General features: G+C 34.6%; 1 protein-coding gene across 1 annotated transcript in view; it reads left to right on the top strand.

The window, feature by feature from the left end:
* SLCO6A1 (solute carrier organic anion transporter family member 6A1) overlaps positions 1-14313 on the top strand; it is a 96045-nt gene that overhangs the window by 48067 nt on the left and 33665 nt on the right. Inside the window, exon 7 of the mRNA XM_008059168.1 lies at positions 6117-6261. Coding sequence (XP_008057359.1) covers positions 6117-6261 — 145 coding nt within the window. The remainder of the gene's footprint in view (positions 1-6116; positions 6262-14313) is intronic.

Here is a 14313-nt window from a genome sequence, read left to right as displayed (position 1 = left end):
AGTAGCTGGAACTACAGGCGCACGCTACCACGCCCAGCTGATTTTTTGATTAATTGTAGAGATGAGGTCTCGCTGCCCAGGCGGGTCTCGAACCCGCGGGCTCAGGCAATCCACTCACCTCAGTCTCCCAAAGGCGCGGGATTACAGTCTGAGCCACCGAGCCTGGCTTGCCATGCAAATTTTATTAGGGTTGGGAACAAATTAACGCTTCCACTGCATGAAAGAGAAAGTTTTAGAATTAATTGAATCTTTAGTGAACCTTGGTCAAGACTTTAGAAATTCTTCTCTCTGCAGCATTCCTCTGCATTGGTTTCCTTACTAACATTTGTTCCTACTGCTGCTCAAGCACTGTCCTAAACTAGAGTCTATTTTCTGGGGCTTTTATACCTTATACTTTATATTTTGCTCACTCTACTCTTATTTCAGACTCCTACTAAGTAAGCACATGCAGAAGTACCTAGCCTAGTTGTAAAACACTCTCAGACCAGAATGAACCCCTTCTGGAATGGTTAAAAATCCTGGTTTGGACAAATTCTGTGACGGACTAGGGCTACCTAAGATCCATGGCACTGTGAGATATGGCTGGTTGAATAGAACTATATGCTACTATATAGCACTAATTTGATTTCTCCATTTGTATATAAACACCTATTAGAATTGAGCCTGAGTTTGCTACATGAAAATTATTTGATACAAATTTATATATCTGACTTTCTCTTTTGCCCCCCATATTTATGTCTAAGAAAATAAATGAATTTAATTTTCAAAGTAGTAAGACCTGAACATTTTATTCGAAGAGAATATATGGTATTCTTAGTGTTTGCTATCCTCACAGTTTCTTCCTGAACAAAGTTTCCAGAAGTGTTTCCTTATGCATTGGTTATCATGTCCTGCATGATGTGGTCCAAATATCTAGCCACAACTGGGATCAGCACTTGAGCCCAAGAGAGCAATCTTTAGATTTTCTCTAAACCTAGGAAATACTGTATCTGGTAAAAATATCCAATAGGGACACCGTGCTGGAGAGTGTAACTAATCCAGTCGGTTCCTCTTTTTGGAGGAAGACTGGGACAAACACAAACCTGGCTTTCATAAATTGACATCCAAAAATCAAAGAGCAAAGGCTATTAAGAGAGAGATGTAAATGTGGTGAGAATTAGTCAGTACCCAAAATAGAAGTAGATAAATACACAATAAACTGGCAGAAAGAAGTTGAATATCTGGGACTTTGAAGCAATCAAAACAAAGCCATGGAACTTCCACTACTGGGTGGCCAACAAGATAAGCCACCATCTCATTCTGAATGATGTTTCATTTCTTTATGAACGCTGAGTTGTTTAGCTACTAAGAAAGTATTCTGGCTTTCTTACTTTTTTGTGTAACATTATGATAATTTACATTGACTTAATTAAATGAGTTTGTTCATTTTAATCTGAAAGAGGCTAAACACAAAAATTATCTAGTGCAGTGGTTTTCAGTATGATTTCCAGACCAACAGCATTAGCATCACCTTAGCAATTGTTAGAAATGCAAATTCTCTGGCCCTACTCTGTTAGACCTCAAAGTCTTAAATCCGAGAGACCACCAAAGAGCCAGCTCCGATGCAAACACACGGTCTTTATTCAGGCTCAAGTCTGGACTCACAAACTGAAACCAACACAGCGGCTCGAGAATGAGAGCCCCGACCTAGTACAGCAAGTGACTTATATACACAGTTGCGAGGGAAGGGCTGGGCGTAACTGGTTTTTCCTAGACTTGAGACATTATCTAACTAGAAGAGGGCATGATGTAGAAAACGAAGTCCACAGACCTTGCATAATTAGTTCTCAATTAGGTCCGTGGTGATGTCAGGGGACAGGAGTGCTTGAGATTGGTTGGTTAGCTTTTGATTTGTGCGGGCATGGGCTCAGCTGCCCGTTATTGACTACTAACGGCCAAATGGATGGAGGGGAGGTAGTTAAGCCTCCTGGAATGTCAGATAAGCTACGGTTTACAGTCAGCTTCGACATACAAGCAGGTTTGAAATGACACAGAGCCCACCAGAAGAGTGGCTGGCGCCACAGAGCCTACCATAATTTAAGCAAAGGAATGTCCAGGAGGGGCTTATTGCTTAACATTCACACACTGCCAGCAGTGGTTGCAGAAGCAGAAGAAGCCAGTTATTTCATTTAACATGGTTATTATGGGACAAACAAAAACTTAACAAAGTTCTAAGTACAAACACGGCAAATATTTTGTAACTTTACGGTCACAGTTACTACCAGGCACCTTACATATGCCTAGTCTTATGGGGTTTGAGGTAGGGATTTATAAAATACAGTGAACGTGAGGTAGGAATTCATATAGTAAGCGTTTCTTTCATAGCAAGTATAGTTCTTTTGAGTCCTTTGAGTCTCTCAACTCCAGATCTACTAAGTCAGAAACTCTGGAAATAGGAACTGCAGTTTGTGTTTTACATCCAGCAGATAATTCAAATTTCACTAAAGTTTGAAACAACAAAGCTCGTAATCTAGTGCAATCCTCTCATTTTCTAAATTATCAAACTAATGTGTGTACTTTAATTCAGCAGTCCCCAGTCTTTTTGGCATCAGGGACCGGTTTCGTGGAAGATAAATTTTCCATGGACAGCCATGGGGAGGGAGAAGGGGAAGCAGTAATCTTCAGGCATAAGATCCTCCTAAGGATCTTGCAATCTAGATCCCTCGCATGCGCAGTTCACCGTAGGGTTCAGGCTCCTATAGAATCTAAAGCCAGGCTGACCTGACCTGAGGTTTTGCTGTGCTCTCCTGCAGCTCACCTCCTGCTGTGCGGATTGGTTCTTAAGAAGCCACTGGTACCAATCTGAGGTCCTCCGGGGATTGGGGACCCCTGCTTTAACGGACACCTACTATGTGCCAGGAATTGTATTGAACCATTACATATACTTAATTATCATAACCATAGAAATATAGAAATTGTTTCTGTTTTATAGATGATAAAACCATAATTTAAAAAGAACGAGTAACTTCTTTAAAGATACATGTTTTACACACGTATACAGATGGCTGAATTGAGGTTAAGAGCTATTGTATATTATTCTAAATTCATTGACCTGTACTACTGTAATATAATACTTCCTAAAAATCAGATATGGAGAAATTGTGATTTGCTTATTGTTGCTTCAAAACTTAGTTGCACAGCTAAGATTAAAACTAGATTTTTAGTCTTATATTCTGTTTATTACAATTAGTACAGACTAGAATTTTCACATAAGATCATGAAATATGACTATAACTTCTATTAAGGTAAAGACAGCTTCATATCCAGTTCTCAACAATTATTTTTAAATAAATTAATATTTGTGAATTAGCAAGACCTACAAATATTTGTAGGTCTTGCTAATTCACAAATATTAATTTAACAATATCTGAATGTACAATATAAAATAAGTTAATATAAATAAAGCTAAAACAAAAAATAAACTTTTAGAATAAATAAGAATATTCATCTACATTAAAATTGGGTAGTAAAATATAAATAAAGTAAAAAGTAATTGCAAAACTAAATAATTAAGGAATTCATTTAAGAGATGCCCAAATATTTCATGAAAAACATTTTAAACTCTATGTAACAGCATTAAAAAAGACTGGGATAAATGGAAAGATATACTATGTAAATGGATAAAATTATAATCTTCATCTATGTGATTTCTTGCTCAAATAATCCATAACTTCAATGCAAGTATAATCAATTTTACGGCAATAATTGATCTTTTTTAGTAAAGAACAAACTGATTTTAAAATTTGTATGACAGAATAAGAGCAAGAGTAGCTAAAAGAAAGAAACTGGACCTAGTACACATTAAGACACACTGCAAAAATTTTAATAGTAAAAACTATAGCTTTTTGTCAATACAGATAAATAGATAAGTGTAGCAGAATAGAGAATTCAGCAACAGATTATGTATTGTATTTAAGAACTTGCTATATAATAAAAAGAGGCAATACAAAGATAATTGTTTCAGTAGGTGTGATGGCAATTTTTTTTTCTATTTATGAAAAATGAAGTTGCTTTCTAATCTTATATTATATACAAAGATGATTCCCAGATTAATAAAATGTAATTGCAGAAAACAACACAGTTAATGTTAAATGAAAGAAATATTGTTGTGACATATAGGTGGGAAAATGTTTCTTAAACAAGATTGCAAAAGTATTAAATGTAAAGTAAAACTTTATGAATTAGATTATATCAAGTCAAGGATTTCTCTTTTATGAATGTAGCTGTAGACAATATTAATAGTTGAGTGACAGATACATAAATTCAAGTGATTACTGTTTAAACAAGAAATTCTTGGCAAATCTGCACCAAGATTTCAGGAAGCCTATAGAAATAGGAATAGATAGTTCATAAAAATAATCTCAGATAGCTAAGAATTACATGAAGAAAGACTCAGTTATATTAGAAATTAGAGAAATATGAAAGCATTGTGGTACTACTTTGTATTTGTCACCATGGCAAAAATGTTGAAAGTCAACTAATAATATCAAGTGTTTGTGATAATGTGGGATGTACTAGTTATCTGTTGCTATGTGACAAACCACCCCAAAACCAGTAGCTTAAAAACAGCAGAAAATATATTTTGCTTATGAATATGCAATTTGGACAGAGCTTGTTCTTTTCAGCTATACTTGGGGTCAACTACAGTCATCAAAGTCTAGAGAACTGAATCATCTAAAAGGATTGTTTACTCAAATATTAGGTTTTGATGCTGTTTGCTAGAACATCCATGCATGGTCTCAGTCTGATTTGGGCTTTCTCACAACATGGTGACTGAGCTCCCAGGCAAGAGTTTGGAGAGTGTGAGATCCCAGTAGAAGCCATATTGCTTCATCATTTCATGATCTGGCTTCAGAAGTCATGCAGCACTACTTATTTTGTTAAGACAGTCGTAAAGCCTTTTCAAATTTAATGACTTTTAATGGTAGAATGGCATAGTTGTAGACAGGCATGCTAGACCAGAAATATTTCTGTGATGAATTTTACCAAGTATAAGGTGCTACACAAGAGCATGGAACTCTCCTACATTGTGGTAGTAGTATAAACAGATGATTCTGGAGAACAATCTGGAGAAATAGTGAAATAAAGTATGCTAAATCCCAATGCCTCAGCAATCCCTTTCTCAGATATATTCTCCTATAGACGTTCTATCATAAGACCTTAAGGTACATGCACAGGAATGTTTAATATAGCCTTGTTTGTGATAGTAGGGAGTTGAAGGTAAACTATGGGAATGGGTAAATATGATGGAATCACACCATATAAAATTAAACAATGCTCAGAAACTGAATTAGGTGAATATGCAAAATATGATTACACCTAACAAGGAATGTTCAAAACCAGAAAAAGAAAATTTAAAGTAATCAAAATATATAAACATGGAACAGCACTGAACAGTTTCACCCACGCACATACACACACAACCAAAAAAATAAAGAAATTAGTTTGAAAGATAATAATTTAATTTACTATCCTGTTAATTACTCTGCAGAGTATAATACTATTATTGATAACAATAAACTGTCACATCTTAACAAGGCTTCTGAATAAGTTAAACAAATTTACTAAAATTCAAAATTTAAATAACTTCATTCTTTATATAAGTGAAATTCTGATAGTAAAATATTATAGAATACTGACTACAATTCTACTAGATTTCCTTGATCATTGTTTAAGTTTTCTTTGTTTTAGGTTTTAGTTAAATACAAAAATAAGTAGGCAAACAAAGTAAAGGGAAGTTCTAGATACCTGGTTAATGATATCTATTTTTCTCTAACCTTCCCAACAAAATTTCAAGCCCACAAATAAAAGTTATAGGTGGTGTGAAGAACAAATTAAAGTTAAAATGACCAAATATTACCTGTTTTTTATGGAATGTGTACATTGGTGAATAGTAGATTTCTGTTTGAATCTATCTATGTAACTATCTATTACATATCTAATCTAGCTAATCCATCTATCCAGTTTAGTTTGGGAAAGGTAAGTTTGTGAAGATTGGCCGTTAACATTTGATTGGCATATCTGTTCCTCTTCATCTAACAATAAAATAATTGTTATATAACTTATTTCTATTTCAGATTCTGATGAAGAATCCAGTGTTCATATGCCTAGCTCTGTCAAAAGCTACAGAATCTTTACTTAATATTGGAGCTTCTGAATTTTTGCCAATATATATAGAGAATCAGTTTATGATAACACCCAGTTTGTCCACTATTCTTGCAGGTAGACTTTCTTTCTCATTGTGCCATTTCAAAAATTTTGTATAAAGTTTTCTTATATGTATTTATGTAATACCTCAAATAAGCAGAAAATACAAGGAATAATATACCTAGATAACATTTGTTCACATTTTAAAAATATGAACACTTTGCCATCATTACATCAATATTTTTTGACACAAGAAGCCTTGAAATGACTTCTCTACTCCTTTCTTAACCCATTTCTCTTCATCCCTTTCCACAGGTAACCACTCTTCTGAAGTTAGACTGCATCCTTTCCAGGCATTATTGTACATCTTTACTGCTTATGCACTTGTCTATATACAACCTACTAATAAACTTGATGTATTATTTTGTACATGCTCTTCTGCTATTTCTTTTTCATCAGAAATTATGTTCTTCAGATTCATGTTGCTCTATATCTAGTGTATTTTAATTGTGCTTTCAGATTCTATTTTATGAATATATCATCATTTATATATTCACTATCTTGTTAATGAATATAAAGTTGCCTTCAAATTTTTCATTCTTCCAAACAGTGCAGTAATGAACAGGCTTTTGATATATCCTTATGTACATTTGTAAAGTTGATCTAGGTTTAGACAACAAAGGGGAATTGCTATTGTGTACATTTTCAGTTTTACTAGGTATTGGGAATTGGCTCTCCAAAAAAGGTTGCAAATGAAATTAAATGTTTTAAAGTTCTAGCATTAATGGGAAAGTTTTAAATGTAATCATTTATTTTGGGGTATAAAAAGTCAAGGATACATTCTATAACTTTTAGGGTAACCAATAAAGGAATAGTAACATGGTATAATGATATGGAACAATTGATTGATCAAAAATAGGAAAGACTGAAGTCATATAAAATATGGTCCAAATAAAAAACATATTAAAATGTGCAGAAACTTTGAATATAAACCTATTATTGAGCAGATTTTCTTTATAAGAGGGCACAGCATTGTTAGACTGTAAATTGTCTAGAAAGCCAAAATATGGCACAGATCAGTTTCCAGGATCATAATGACAATTTCTTTTTCATGAGCACACTATGTTTTTGGCCACTCTGATTAATCAACAGAAGTTGAGAACTAAATCCATTCCATTTTTTTTTCTTACAGTATTTAATTAAGGCTGGTAACTATGGACTCCAAACACCAGGATGAGGCCACTTCACACATTGACTTTAACTATGCCCTTAAGCTCCTGGATCCAGCTACTTGGACAAATCATTTAGCTATCAAAATCTATCTTAAAAAGCCAGGTGGCTTTCTTCTTAAGGTTCTATATTGACTTTTCCACTTAGCCTGAGGTATTAATCCAAATATAACAGAATATATTAACAATTGCAGATTCCACCTTGGCCTAAAAGACGAAATTTTAGGCAATTCTGTCATCCACAACAATGTAAATCAGTGAATTAGGCTGACTGGAGTGCTTTCTAGGAATGAGCTGGTGTCATTACTTCAAGTAAAGTCAGGGACAAATTTTATTCACTTTTTCTAATTGGATTACTCTTATTGCAGAAATAACTGCTCTAAGGCTGCATATGAATAACACATCACAAATAATACCTCTGGGAAATCCCCCTGAGTAATCAAGAGTAATTTTTAGAGAAATTTCCAGTCTTCTGAGAGATATATGAACTACTAGTCGTGTTTCTGTAAACACTTGATGATCTTTTATGACCACCCTTATGGTCTTGAATATTCCATTTCCATTTGACAAATGTTTGTCAAATAGTCATGAGACTGATTTGGTCCATCATAAAATGAGAATACCAGTTCACAAAGTCACAAGCTCATTATGAGTCAGGACTTTGGTTTCGACAAGATGTCAGTAGTAAGTTAATAGTTGCTTTTCAAACGGTAGCAGTGTTAGGGAGTCAATGCGTGTTATGAGTGGAGACTGCCTCCTTTCTCCAGAGGCTCCAGTCCACCAAATTATGAGTCATTGAGACTGGTAGCTCAAAGAGGTAATTAAATTTGTAGCACCTCAAAGTAGAGAGTATGCCACAGCTTGCTGTTCAGCTTCAATGTAGGTTTGTGGGTTACCCTCACTGTGGGTGAACTGATACAAAACAATAAGTAAAATACCAAAGTCTACTGGCCCTAACACCCAGGGTCCAAGGTGATACTAGGCTGCCTTTTGATTGGAGAGAAGGGAGACAATTTTCCTTGAGTAAATAAGCATTTTATCTGTCTGCACAGTCCCTATGACGAGCAGTCTTTTGGCTTTTGTTGGGCTTTATCAGTTATCCTTCCTGATGAAGGTGTGATAATGCCAAAGTAAGAGCCATTGACTCTGAGGCTTCTGACCTTCTAGCCAACTGAATATCAACTATCAGTGAAAAGTTGGGGCCTTAGAGGGTAATGAGACTCACATTAAATTCTTACCCACCCCCTTATAGCAAATGGCAGAAGAATGTAGGTATTCTTGAGAGAACACCGTTGTGCATTTGTGACTTTACATCATGAATTAGAATTGACCTTTGTTCTTAGATGCCAAAGAAATACAAAAGAAGGCTTTGACAATATTCAAGACAGTATATGAAGTGTCATCAGTCTGTGTGGCAGATTTGGTTGCAACATAATGTTTGGAACTACCAGGGATATAGGAGCAATAACTGAATTCAGTAGTGGTTAATCCACTGTAAGCCTCCAGCCCCTGATAATCTTTATGCCTGGCCCTACAGTCTGTTCAATTGAGATATTGCATCTCTTACTGCCTCTGCTGACTTGAAGTCCATACTCAAAGCTGGGACTTTACTTTTTCCTCCTGGGATTCTGTGCTGTATCTCTTAGATCTTAATTAGTGATTGAATATTGTATATATTGTATATCTGTCTGCATAGTCCCCTAGAACTATGATGAGTAGTCTTTTTTTTTTTTTTTTTGAGTTGGAGTCTTACTCTATGGCCTGGGCTGTAGGACAGTGGCACACTCACAGCCAATGCAGCCTCGACCTGCTGAGCTCAGGTGATCCTTCCACCTCAACCTTCCAAGTAGTTGGAACTACAGGCACATGCCACCATGCCCGGCTAATATTTTGGTTTATTGTAGAGATGAGGCCTTACAAGTTGCCCGGGCTGGTCTCGAACCCGTGGGCTCAGGCAATCCTCTCATCTTGGCCTCCCAAAATGCTGGGATTGCAGGCTTCAGCCACTGAGTCTGCCAGATGGGTAGTCTTTTGGATTTTGTTGGGCTTTATCAGGCACCCTTAGGCTCAGGCACCCTTACTGATGTAATGTACCCCCCACTTCCCCTAGCAGTGTTCCACTACTGCCAATCCCTTTCTTATAGTATTATGCTAGATGCTTAGGGTCCACTTATGAGTGAGAAGATATTGTACTCAGTTATTTGTTTCTGTGACAGCTCACTGAGCATGATAGACTCTAAATCTTTGCAAGTTGCTATGAAGTCCATAATTTTGTTCTTCTTTATGGTTATATAATATTCCATCGTGTATATGTAGCACATTTTAAAAAATCCAGTCCACTTTTGATGGGCAGCACAGTTGGTTCCATGTTTTTCTATTGTGAACAGTGCTTCAATATACATGTGTACACAGGTATCTCTTCTGTAAAATGATGAGTTCCTTCAGGTATATTCTTTTAGAAATTGCCCCACTATTTTTCATAGATGTTGAACTAGTTTGCACTCCCACCAACAGTGTTGAGTGTTTCCTTTTCTTTGCATCCTCACCAGCATCTGTTGGTTTTTGTTTTATTAATGATGGCCATTCTTTGGTGGTCTCGAACCCATGGGTTTGGTGGTCTCTCAGTGTGGTTTTGATTTACATTTCTCTGATGAATAACGAGGCTGAGCATTTTTTCATGTATATGTTGGCTGTTCATATGTCTTGTTTTGAGAAGTGTCTACTCGTGTCCTTTGATCACTTTTTTAAATGGGGTTATTTGTTTTTCTTTCTTTTTAGCAAGTTTGAGTTTCTTATAGGTCCTGGATGGTAGGCTCTTGTCAGATACACACTTGGCAAATATTTTTTCCCATTTGTGGGCTGTCTCCCTGCTCTCTTGATAGTTCATTTTGCTTCACAGAAGCTTTTCAGTTTGATGAGGCCACCGTTGTCTATCTTATCTCTTATGGCATGGACTTTTGATCAGGAATTGGTTGCCTATTCCAATTTCTGTAAGAGTGTCTTCTGTGTTTTCTAAGATTCTTATAGTTTGAGGTTTTACATTTAGGTCTTTGAACGATTTAGAGTTGATTTTTGTGTATGGTGATAGGTAGGAGTCCTGTTTCATTCTTCTACATATGGTCAGCCAGTTTTCCCAGCACCATTTACTGAATAGGTTCTTCTTTGTCAAAGATGAGTTGGTTGAGAAATTGAAGTTTTGCTTCCAGAATCTCTATCCTGTTTCATTGGTCTATATGCTTGTTTTTGTACCAATACCAGGCAGTTTTGATTATTATAGCCTTATAATAAAGTTTAAAGTCTAGGAATGTGATACTTTCCACTTCGTTTATTTTGCTGAGGATTGTTTTGGCTATTCATGGTTGTTTATGTTTCCATATGAATTTCTGTACAGTTGTTTATAGGTCTCAGAAGAATGGTGATGGTAATTCAATGGATATTGCATTGAATCTATAGGTTGCCTTGGGGAAGGATGGACATCTTAACAATGTTGATTCTTCCAATCCATGAGCAAGGAATATATTTCCATTTGTTTTTGTCTTCTTTGATTTCTCTGAGCAGTGTTTTTGTAGTAAAGGTCTTTCACTTCTTTGGTTAGAAATGCATTTCAGTCGGGCTCGGTGGCTCAGCCTGTAATCCCAGCACTTTGGGAGGCTGAGGTGAGTGGATTGCCTGAGCCCATGGGTTCGAGACCCGCCTGGGCAACTTGGCGAGACCTCATCTCTACAATAAATCAAAAATTAGCCGGGCGTGGTAGCGCATGCCTGTAGTTCCAGCTACTTGAAAGACTGAGGCGGAAGGATCGCCAGAGCCCAGCAGGTTGAGGCTGCGGTGGCTGGAAGCGGCCACTGCACTCCAGTCTGGGCGACAGAGTGAGACTCCAACTCTCACCAGGTTGGAAATTTTTAAAAAGTATACAGTTTTATTGGAAAAAAAAATCACAACGGAAATTTTAAGGGACATAACATCTCAAAACATATGGTACACAGCTAAATCAATGCTTACAGGAAAAATGCGATATTTGCAAAGAAATGTGGCTGATGTAGTGGTCTAAAGTTAACTATCAAAAAACTGAAATAAACAGAGCAACCCAAAACAAGTAGAAGGGTGGAAATAACTAAATAAAATGTTAAGGATAAGAGCATAAACAAAAGATCTGGAAAGCAGCCATATCACAGAGAAAAAAATCAACAAAAGCAAAATTTGCTTTTCCGAAAGGATTAATGAAATTGATAGACTTTTTATTGGACTGATGAAGAAGTACACACACACACACTCCAATTGCCTATATTATTAATGAAAAATTAAGCATTGTCACAGACCCTACAGATATTAAAAAGATAATACAAAGTTAATTTGGAAAAAATCTCATATGCACAAATTTGACAATATTAATGAATTGAAAAACAAATGCAATTATGAAAATAGAAAATTTAAATAGTATGATATCACTAAAGAAATTACAACCATTGTTACACAGCTTCTTACAAGTAAACCCAAATATAAATGGCTTCACCACTGGCTTATTATAATATTAAAGGAAGAAATAACAAACCTTACACAATGTCCTCCAAATAATAGAAAACGAAGAAAGACTTTATTCTTGTTTTATGAGACCAGTGCAAGTTTGACATAAAACTCTGTCAAGGTCATTACAAACAAAGGAAGTTTTCAGATTTATCTCGTTCAAGAGTATAATCTGAAAAAAAACTAAAACTGAGTATTAGTAAATTGAATCCAACAATACATAAAAATGATTTATCACAAATAAGTATGCGTAAGTCTAGGAATAAATACTGATTTAGCATTAAAAAATCAATTGGTAGGTAGATTTTACTTCATAGGAAAAGGGAAAAAAATTATCTCAATAGGAAATTATTAGGCAACATATTCAAGTCTACTTCTAATTTTAAGCATTATTAATTTTAATTATTATATTGTCCTTTAAGTTGTAAATTGAGAAGACATTTAGTTTCTAAGTTTATGTTTTTTAAAAAGTAACCAGTTCAAATCTATTCCTACTTTCTATATCTTTTACAGTGTTGTAAGATGTCTTTATTAGTGAGAGCAGTGAATTAGTTAAAATACTCTGTTTATAGATTTTTAATTGTCTGCTTGAAATATGGACAATTTTCACATCGTTTATTTTATACAACGTCATTATCTATATATGTTCTTGGCGTACATTTTCATTATCCATATTTTTTCCACTATTGTCAAATTTTTCATTGTAAAAATATCCATTTGAAAATGTTTTAAGAGTTGATAAGCAACCCCTTTGGGTCCCCTCCCACTGTTGGAGCTTCTCTGTCCTCTCAATAAATCCTGCTTTCTCACTTAAAAAAAAGAGTTGAGTTTATCTGTTTACTATTATTGTGAATTCCGATATATTTAAATAATTTTCAATGTATTTGTATTTTTTTGTTCACTACTTTTGAATTGTGTTTCTTTTTCTCCCTATTGTCCTGTCTTCTCTCATTGGACTCATTTTTTAAATTCATTCTTCCCCCTTTGGATGGTTTAGAAGATATTAACTATCCACTGACAGTTTACTATCTTCACTCCTCAGAATTTTTTTTGTGTGTGTGGGTGTATGTGTTTAGATGTTTGGTCTGAGTTATTTTATCTTGAAAAAAAACTAGATATCAGTGTAATTGTAATTCTTTTGCAAGTAATATGTTCTCTAGCAGCTTGTACAATTTGTGCTTTGTTTTTAATGTTATGGAGGGTTCCTACCTTGTTTTCTCATTTGTAAGGTTAATTTTTTTTGATTATTCCTTACTTCAAACTATATATTTATTCCTAGGGCTAATATTTCATTAATTATCTGAATTTCTTATTCTCAGTGTAATTTTGCAAATATTTTTTCTGGTATGTCTTTTTTCTTTCTTTCTTTCTTTCTTTTTTTTACAACTGCTATAAAACTTTTTGTGGAGCCTCTTATTTACACTGAATATCTTTTTAAAAACTTTATATTTTGAACAGCTTTAGATTTACAGAAATACTTTGAAGGTAGTACAAGAGATTTCCTATATACTGCCTATTGTGTTTTTATTAACCTCTTACATTAGCATGTTAGATTTGTTATAATGAATGATCCAAAATTAATACATTACTACTAACTAAAGTCAGTAGTTTATTCAGATTTTTTTTCAATTTTTACCTAATGTCCTTTTTTATATCTCATGATTGTGTTCAAATACCCACTACAGTTAGATGTCATATCTTCTCGGGCTCCTCTTGGCTATAATGACTTCTGTCTTCCCATGTTTTTGATGACCTTACAGTTTTGAGGAGTATTGGTCAGGTATTCTATAAGATGCTCTACTGAAAACTGTCTGATGCTTTTATTATAATTAGACTGGAATTATAGGTTTTACAAGGAAGACCACAGAGGTGAACTACCATCATATCAAGAAGAAACACTATCCACATGACTGACTAATTTTGAATTTGACCTTGACCACCTGGCTGAGGTATTGTTTGCCAGTTTCTCCACTGCACACCTTGTCTTTTAAATACAATACTCATTTTGGTTATTCTTTCACTTTTTTTCTTTATCACACAATGCTCTTTCCTAATTCATTAATTTACTTACCATTGTTTGTGGTCTGAAGATTATCTTGAGATTTGAGTTTTTATTTTAACAATTATATTTTTAATATCCAGGTTGGTTACTTGTTCTTTTTAATCTGCTTGTTTAATTCTTTTTTTGTTTTATTTTTCTAAAACATTTTATTTTTATGAACATTGCACTTTTACCTTGTTGAGCATTTTAAAATTATTTATTTTCAAGTCTTCAGACACTTATATAATTTAATCTAGTGTTAATGGGATTTTGATTGTTTTATATTTTTCCCTTAAAATTTTTTTTTTTTTTAAATTTTAAAGGTATGGGGTA

Source organism: Carlito syrichta, unplaced genomic scaffold (assembly GCF_000164805.1).
Source record: "Carlito syrichta isolate Samal-C Ts95f unplaced genomic scaffold, Tarsius_syrichta-2.0.1 Scaffold303741, whole genome shotgun sequence".
NCBI classification, from domain to species: domain Eukaryota; kingdom Metazoa; phylum Chordata; class Mammalia; order Primates; family Tarsiidae; genus Carlito; species Carlito syrichta.
This window is presented reverse-complemented; position numbering and strand designations above follow the sequence as displayed.